General features: G+C 38.7%; 1 protein-coding gene across 1 annotated transcript in view; it reads right to left on the bottom strand.

Moving 5' to 3' along the window:
- The window catches only part of LOC133516622 (transmembrane protease serine 9-like), a 46,964-nt gene extending 38,408 nt beyond the window's left edge, over positions 1-8,556 (bottom strand). The window contains exon 1 of the mRNA XM_061849636.1: positions 2,747-8,556. Within this exon, the coding sequence (XP_061705620.1) occupies positions 2,747-2,845 (99 nt within the window). The 5' untranslated portion in view covers positions 2,846-8,556. The remainder of the gene's footprint in view (positions 1-2,746) is intronic.
- Between the last annotated feature and the right edge of the window lie 908 nt (positions 8,557-9,464).

A 9,464-nucleotide genomic window follows, 5' to 3' on the forward strand; every position in this document is an offset into this window, starting at 1 on the left:
CAAGTGGCACAGGATGTTAAAATGGCGAATCCATTTTATCATTTACTTAGACTCGTTTTACCATTTCACTGGACATGTATGTCTTTACCTATTTATAGACATTTTATAGCTATCCCACTTCTGTGATGCATGGTGCAGTGAAGCAGTGCATACTTTTACTTACCATTGGACTATCAAAAAGAGATTAAATTATGTAGTATTGTTCTTTAAGTGAACATTATACATATACAGTTAGCAATTGGGTCCTATCACTTTGTGAGTTCGATGATTAATACCTACTCGTACTAATATCTCTCGATATTTCCGATTGATTCCATTGTCCTTGTGAAAAAATATCAAAGGCAATTAGTATCTTTATAATTACCTGCGTTTATGTTTTATTGGACTCGAAATCGATTATGATAACCTTAATTGCATTGTGTAGCCAAGGGTATTAAATTAAATTAAATTAAATTAAATATCATTTATTTTCAGGCAACTATGGCCCATATATACATACCTTACAGACTAACATACATATAATAATAAAAATCTTAAAATATAAATATCATTTTGACGACGCAGTTTTCGGTTGCGCCGCCTGTTCTGGTGCGGGATTCGGCAGATTCCCACGAAACCGCCGAAATATCACACCTTTCGGCCAGAAGTCTGCGCTCGCGATGCGGCGATTAATTAGAGGGCGTAGGTCGGTCCTAAACTCAATGCTAATATGCAAGGCTACTCGGTCACTATTTCGAGTTCGAGAACTATTAGCACGTGTTGTTATATAACAGTTGCACGTAACAGCGAAAGTGGTGCACATCCGCTTCATCTATCGGACCTAATTATTACCATTATTACGTCGATTTTGTTCAATCCATTAGGTATAACACTCATCGCTAGCACATTCTAATCCTACATCATCGGTTGTTAATTCATTTGTCTTTATCTATTCAACTCTATTCTTTAAGTCTTCAGATAGTATCTCGTTATAATCTTTAAGCATCGTAGGATAGCCTGGCATGGCAACGCTCTTGATGAAGGGTCAGCTAAGGTGGTGTGGGCATGTTTGGCGTATGAGTGATTGCAGATGCAGACTACCGAAAGCCATTTTGTATTCCCAGTTATCAGCTGGTAAACGGAAGCCAGGTGGGCAGCACCTACGTTATAAAGACGTGCTTAAGCGCCACCTAACGCTTCCCTTCCCTTCGGCCGGAATGGTGACGTTCTCGTGTTAAAACGAGCGTAATGATTTTTTAAGACGTTCGTTTCATTGACCTTGATGCGAAACGTCAGATACGTAAATGCTGGCCGAAACCTGCCTACAATGATTCTGGTCAACTTTCCTGCCCGATCTGCGATAGAGTTTTTAAAAATAAGGCATGGTATATCACGACCCATCACGGCATGGATAGCTGTAATCCCATAGGAGTAGATAGCATAGTTCCTGCCTTGCACAGTTAAACTGTGGAATGAACTGTCGCCAGCGGTATTTCCGGACCTTTAAACCTTCAAGAAAAGAATGTATTCCCATTTGAAGAAAAGAGTGTATCCCGGTAAGGCATTGCAACCCCTCTGATATTGCAGGTGTCAATCGGCAACGTTAATTGCAGCCATCAAGGATATCGCAGCTATGATTTTAAGGTTCCATTGTCAACAAGGAAAACTTACTAATTTCGCGAAGTCTGTAAACCCGTAGCTAGTACTTACATAATGAACAACGCCACGGTTTTTACAGGCTAAGTGGAAAAATTGAGTCCAACCACCTTGTGGGACGATTCATGGTTACGCAAACGGACGCTATACGAGTATGCAATGCTATTCACCGAGCAAGGCTTTTTATGGTTATGGCTACTTTTTACAGACGGTTAAGAATGTTTCTTTGAAAATATTGCCCAAAATATGTTATTTTGCACATACCTCAGCGTTAAATTTTATTTCTAAGTATCTTTATTAATTGTAAAAGGAATAAAGATAAATTGCTACCGATAGTTTATGATATAGCACTTAGCCTAAATTTATTGGAATATATGAAGCCTTCTAAAAAAAGCCAGTAGTTGCCCTAACCACAAGCTAAGTAACTACTTGTACCTTGCTCGACATGCGCTGTCTAGCGTCTTGTTCTCGTGATAACAAGGCAACAGCACTCAGCTGGCGGAAAGTAAAAGTGCACGTACGGTCAACGCACGCGCAGCCCGACCGACCGTGATAACGCTCCCAACGTAAACAACCGGGATTCCCAGGAAGAGGACGGATGATATGAATTACAAACTTGCACTTATTGCATTTGAGTGATACTCTCCAAGAAACCTAATCTTGACAAGATGATGACGCCCCAACGAATTAGGTAACACGAAACCAGAGGGGTGAAATCCGAAAAGAAGCGGAGGAACAGACGATGAGGAAGGGCATAACTTTTACTGTTGGTTTACATATGCAGTCCAATGTCAATGTTCACCTAGAGCATAATTAAATGAAATATTTGTAGCATATTTATCCACTGGCCACTACATACATACTCTAATCACCTTTCAACAAATTGGATGCAATTTTAGATACATTGCCGGCTAAGTAAGTTCAACGCATACAATTGATCGATCCAAAGCCGCATGAAGTATCAAAAATCACATGCGATTTGTTGCAAGGTGAATAAAGGTCTTTAGGGCTCTCCCTCTAGAGAGTCCATGTTTTCCTTATTGCACTACGAGTATTAAGTATTTTCAGAACGGTTTGTAATGTATATATAGGTACCTATGCTTAAACTCACATGGTTATCAAGCGCAGCGATATCCGGCGAGCTTATCTCCCTTGCAGCCCCGGAACAAACAAACACAAAAACAAGAGCCACTGTTGTCCATGGGCACATTGTCGCGGGTCCGGGGTTGGAAACGGTGGAGAACAAAATGCGCAACCATTTATTTGCACGGCATCTCGAGGATCACTGGCGAAGTCGGTGAAGGCGAGTGGCTGGCATTATTCGCGTACTGACGGCCGCGGCGGCGCAGCCGCAGTGCGGGGTCTTCGGCCACACCACCGCACTTTCACTCGCGCCAAAATCCCGGCGCCCCACCGTGTTAGCAGCTAGCGCAGCGCAGCTCAACCAGTTCCTATAGGTTAAATTGAGTAAGGTTGCTATCCTATAGGTTTTTAATCAGGATAGACAGCCGTCGAAGAGATAACTTAATTGTGTCAATAATGGCTAGTATAATAATTTTCCGAATATTATGTCTGACAGCCAATTTTTCATTTAAGTATCTGGTCAGGTTACAAAATCAAACTAACCTGAAATTTTACCTAACTGTTTCAACGTCAACAACAACATCTCAGCCATAAGACGTCCACTGCTGAACATAGGCCTCCCCCTTGAACCTCCACATATACCGGTTGGAAGGGAACCACATCCAGCGTCTTCCGGAGACCTTAATAAGGTCTGTCCATCTTGTGAGTGGACTTGCTACGCTGCGCTTGCTAGCCTAACTCTTTACCTACGAAAATAATAAAAAACGGAAAACAGATATGGATCTTATCGATAATGATGAGGCCTATTCCTAGGGTTGCCATACGTCCCCGTATATATGTATACTGTCGCCGTATTTAAGCAGAATATGCAGAAAACCTATATCCACCTTGTACCCTTACCTATGTTAGTTAAAGTTATGTGTATACGTATTTGCACTCCCCCCGTAATGCCGTTACTAACCCATTATCCCGTATCAGCTCCTTATAATTATGGCAACCCTGCCTATTCCCAAAACTGAACTACCATCTTCCGTTAACTAGGGTAACTTATAATCTTATGAAGGTAGTTGAATAAACAATGACCGAGACTGATTGTTCAGGAACACTCGAAACCCCTTTTGAGGAGTAGATAACAGGTTATCCCGTTGACATGTCAACCGCTTCTTTTTATTTACTTACATAAACGTGTTACTACTGAAACTGATCCTACGTGACTCGAGATAGCGAGTTAAAGATAACGAGGCTAGCGAGGCTAACAAGAGGTGACAATGGTAATAGAAAGAAGTTAAGGTAGTTAGTAGAAAAATACGTCACTTTCTTGACTCAAATAGAGCCCTTCTCCTGTGCATTTTTCACGATTTTTCTAGACGATGTTTGTTTACATAAATACATCCAAGAGTAAGTACCTACTTATCACATGTATGATAAGGCAAGTAGCTACCTATTTAGCTAAGCTTCCAAGGAATTTGATTCTCGAAAGTAAAGTTTACAACGGCTTATCTAAGAAAATAGGGAAGGATAAGTATTACGTTTACGCGACATATTTATTTTATTAGTCTTCTGTTTTTTTATACAACAACCAGGTGTTTTATATAACACAACTTAGTGAACACGTAAACCTCCAAAAAACGATGTTAAAATTTGTAGTTCCTAGGTAAATTGTACCGATCTACAATACGGATGAATAAAAAAATATAGCCACAACCGAATACAGAACCTCCTCCTTCTATGAAATTGAAGTCGGTTAAAAAGCGTAGCTAAAGCCCCACGTACTGATTGTGTGAGTCAAGTGTTCGGATAGACGCACCGTGTTTAAATTTGTGTAATAAAACTTACTCAGGTAAGAAGCTTGATAAATCCCATCCACTTATAATTTACTTCGTCTGCGTGGAATGATGATGATTATTGATAAAAACTATCATTTGCTCTGGCCTCAAACTATCTTCTTATCAAATTTCATTCGAATCCGCAAGCGGTTCATCGCAGAGATTTAAACGTGAAAAGGTAACAGACAGACAGGCAGGCAGGCGTCCTACGCCTAATTATGTAGAAAAGGAGGTAAAACAGTTTTTTTGTCACCCACTTTGACACATTTCAGATTTGCCCTATGGTTGACTGGTAAGATACCGGCAATAGGGTATTCGACTGTATTTAAAATAAATAATTTCACACCATGCATGAAATAAAGCACCAGACAGCAGTTATTTTTAAACACAAGTTCTATTTAATAAATAGGATAGGAATATAAATCCTTAACATTTGAGGAATTTCCTCGATTCCTCATAGATTCTACCATCAGATCTCGTGCTTGACAAAAAATTGTCTTGAAAACTTAATTTGCCTAACAAACATAACGAAGACGACAAATCGCCAAACGGAAACTATGCGTCGTTGAAGAAGTCGGAAAGGGACAAACGATTATAAGCGGCATCGTAACTTTAGTACACGTTTATGAATAAGGGAGGTTACTTTTTAACAATAATATTTTGAACATTTGATAATATTTCGTATAAAACACGTGTGCATTGGTCATTACACATATCGGCTTTCTTATTGCTCAGAATATCGCCTCTTCTGTAATGACCAACGTCGCACACTTGTGTTACAATATTACAAAACAATTTTGCTTTATGTGGGTCCCTACATAGGTATTCACACTTGTCAAAAAGTAGCAATCTCGTATAGAGAGCCATATGATAGTGTCACGTGCTGTCAGCAATGCATGTCGAATTGCTGTAGGTATCGTCACCGGGTCGTCAGGTAGTACCTACAGATTATTAATTTCCCACGGATCTAGCTGTGGGGTTTCCCAGGGTAAATGAAAGTGAAATCAGCGGAATAATGGATTTCCGCAATACAAGCGAAGGCGCGTAACGAGGTGTCTAATGGCTCCTCTACATGATGGCCCAGCGTAGGCCAGTCCTAGGGACGCATTTATGCGTTAGAGGGAGCAAGTGATATTGCTATCTCATTTCACCGCATAGCTGCGTCCCTTGGACTGGCCTACGCTGGGCCATCGTGTAGAGGAGCCCTAAGATTACAAAGGGTGTATTCGGAGTCATTTCAGAATAGTAAAATATGATATAATTTTGGCCTTTCAATGCGCCGCGCTCAAGTGTTAAGTATAATTATTATATCCGATACATACATTTACCTACATGTGTACGGGTCATTCCCATTAGTTAAGTGGTAACTACTGGGAAAAATAAATCCCAGCCAAAACCTAACCTAACCGAGTTGGTGGTATCAATATACGAAGTTATATACATAAATCTTTGGTGGTATCTAGTGGGTTTTTTTATCCCTATTTTTTAAAGTTACCTCCAAAATGTTGTTATGTTATAGACTGCTTTAATAAATAATTATAAGTGGATTAGTGTTTCATTTCAGTAACCTGCCCTAAAAGTTATAAAAAATATTTAAACCGGTGCAAGTGCAAAAATTAAATATGTCAATAAAGATAAATTAACGTTTGAATGAATTTTATCTTATTCATTGTACATAAATTGAATTAATTGTGACGTTATCTATGAAACCTGGATATTTTGTCGAGAGCGCTTATGCCGCACTGCGTAGCGCAGCGTTGTATTTATATATAGGAGCCTCGTTGCTAATAGCGTAAGCGCCATTGACAATAAGGTTCCTTTCAATAAATAACGTCTCAATTATACGAACGAACAAACATATCAGTCAAAGGCCGACTATTTTCATTTTATATTCTTATAATTAACTGATATGAAAAGTTTTCTTAATTTTTAGTTAATTGTTTAAATGTAAAGTACCATCTCTTAAAATATGTATCGGTAACTAATTTGTTAGCAGTTATCACCTTATAGTGTGTATTTTTAATATAACCGCAAATTTAAACTAGACGTAAGTAGGTTTTAGTGCTAGTTATAAGACAATTCGGTTTTTTTTTTAGTTTAGTCTTAACTACTAGAGCATACTTAATTTTTCAAGATTTCGAACGGCAACGTATTTCGTAAGTACATCATGGCCACTTGTGACAGTTGTGACGTCCAATGTTTCCGAGTTAAAACAAAGTAGTGATACATTGCCTGCTGAATTATATTATATGGGAAAAATAAAATTCGTCAAGGTTTTTATAAAACATATGAAAGTGTGCTCATTACAGCCTAAACTAACAACCCTTTGATTATGCGGTCGTATCAAAAATACACGCTGAATAAAGGTAGTTCCCTAGTTGGCTGCTCCGGTTTTGAATGAGATTTCGTTGAGCCTGCAATATGGCCTCTAAGATCTCTAGAAAGGTAGGTATTTAGAGACAGGCAGGCATCGGGGTCGTGTCCATGATCTTAATTGGTTAGTACTTTGATGCTTGTAGTAAATTACAGATTGACGGGAACTCACAGCAGGTAGGTAAAGCCTGACCAGTAATATATGATCACGCGCCATATTGCGTTTGTTGGAACTAAATTTTTCATACTAAACTGACCCTCACTCAATACAAGAGAATAACTAGTTACCACCAAGTTGTTACCCGTGGTAACTACTGGGAATTTTTTTCACAGTATTTACTACTGGTAAAAGATGGGAATTTTTATTCAGCGCCCTCATGACAATGATCATGTATTTCTGGTTGGGCTTTACAACCAATGCATTTGACGTTTTGACAGGACTAGTACTATTTTGCATTGGACCAAAGCTCGAACGTGCCAATAGGGTATTTTACTAGTCTGATCATTTTCTTCTTTAGACCTATCAAAACGATGCCAATAGGGACCGTGCGCGTTGGAGGGTCTGCCATCTTGTGACCTGAATCGGAAGCAAACACGTACATTAACACATCACGCCAAAGTGCTGCCATCTACCGTTCTCGTACGTTTTCTTGTGCATTATCATCTTGTGGGCTACAGTGGAAGCATAAACTTCACATTTAAAGTCAAACCAAGATAATTTGGCAGCGATTTTTATAGAGCCCAGACGGTGTACTGGTTATTTTAAACGTCAAACTTTCACCGTCTGGGCTATCAAAATTGCTGCCAACTTAGTCTGAATCTACAACTCGCGCCAAAAATCTGACTTATCTGACGTCTCCTGTGCTGCCCCCTTTTGTTTATGAACCCTCCCTATATGGTATTTATATGAAAACTAACATAATGACGTCACGGTCAAATCACCTACTTTCTTAGTTCTATCCGATTCAATCAATTGAAATTGTGTCAAATGAAGCGGTTTGTGATATTTTTTGGCACTAGGACGGTTTACTTTCCAAGTACGTTTTGTTTCATTGTTTTACGATTAGCAATGAAAATTCGGCTCTAAATGGATTCGATGTATAATTTCCATTAATATTTAAGTCGCCGATTCAATAAAATAACGAACCTTTAACCGAGGAAATTTATCTATTAGATACTTACAATGACATTTCTATGTTGGCATATAGCATGCGAAGCTACGACTCGACTATAGGTATAAGACAAACTTACGCGGTGGAATGATGGTCGAGGTACGGGCCAAACATGGAAACGCATCATAAGATATAATTATAATACAGGTATCTATGCACACTTTACTTCCTAGCAAACATTTAAGATGAATTCCAACGTTTTGGCCTTCTAGCTCCTACAGTATTCGAGTTAGCAAAAGTATCCGTCAAGAAAAGACGTTGCTCAAATGTTTGACAATGTATTCGAGTCTTGTCATGGACTATTTGATCTCTAACTTGTGAGTGCAAAAAGGAACAAGCAACTCTTGTTTTGCAGATTGTATTTTAATTTTAATTTCGTCTCTGCAAAAGATTTGATGATGATATTGATCTGTCGTGTAATGGTGTACCACGGAACCAAATACCTTTATCTCATCTAGGTAAAACTGTTTTTTAGGGTTCCGTAGCCAAATGGCATAAAACGGAACCCTTATAGTTTCGCCATGTCCGTCTGTCTGTCTGTCTGTCTGTCTGTCTGTCCGAGGCTTTGCTCCGTGGTCGTTAGTGCTAGTAAGCTGAAATTTGGCATGGATATATAAATCAATAAAGCCGACAAAGTCGTACAATAAAATCTAAAAATTTAATTTTTTTTAGGGTACCTCCCCTACACGTAAAGTGGGGGTGATTTTTTTTTTCGCTTCAACCCTAAAGTGTGGGGTATCGTTGGAAAGGTCTTCCAAAAGTAATAGGGGTTTTCAAGAAACATTTTTTGATAAAGTGAATATATTCGGAGAAAATAGCTCCTAAAGAAAAAAAAAATGTGTCCCCCCCCCTCTAACTTTTGAACCATAGGTCCAAAAAATATGAAAAAAATCGTGGAAGTAGAGCTTAAGAAAGACATTAAATGAAAACTATAGCGGACATGATCAGTTTAGCTGTTTTTGAGTTATCGAAAAAAGTTTTCCCTTCATAGTAAAAAGACTTACCTACTTTAATTAGGTACTGATTATGCAAAATTGCCTATTTGTTTAACTCGGGTGAAAGGTACCGTTTCATCCCTTGGTTAACAATTTATTATACTTTAAGCTCCAGTTTAGCTTATTGTGACGGAAGAGTAACTACGGAACCCTACACTGAGCGTGGCCCGACATGCTCTTGGCCGGTTATTTAATTCTCCATTTTGACTACAGGTGTAAATTCTTTGAATGTTTGAAACTTCAACTAAAATATTTCGTGTTTCGTCTGTAGATAGCACGACCACGGAATATTTTGTAAATTATTTTGCGGTACAGATTCACGAAAAAAAATGTATGTATTTTGCACCTGTATTTAAAAAAATTATACTCTCATATGGTTT

The sequence above is a fragment of the Cydia pomonella genome, chromosome 3, assembly GCF_033807575.1.
Source record: "Cydia pomonella isolate Wapato2018A chromosome 3, ilCydPomo1, whole genome shotgun sequence".
Classification (NCBI taxonomy): domain Eukaryota; kingdom Metazoa; phylum Arthropoda; class Insecta; order Lepidoptera; family Tortricidae; genus Cydia; species Cydia pomonella.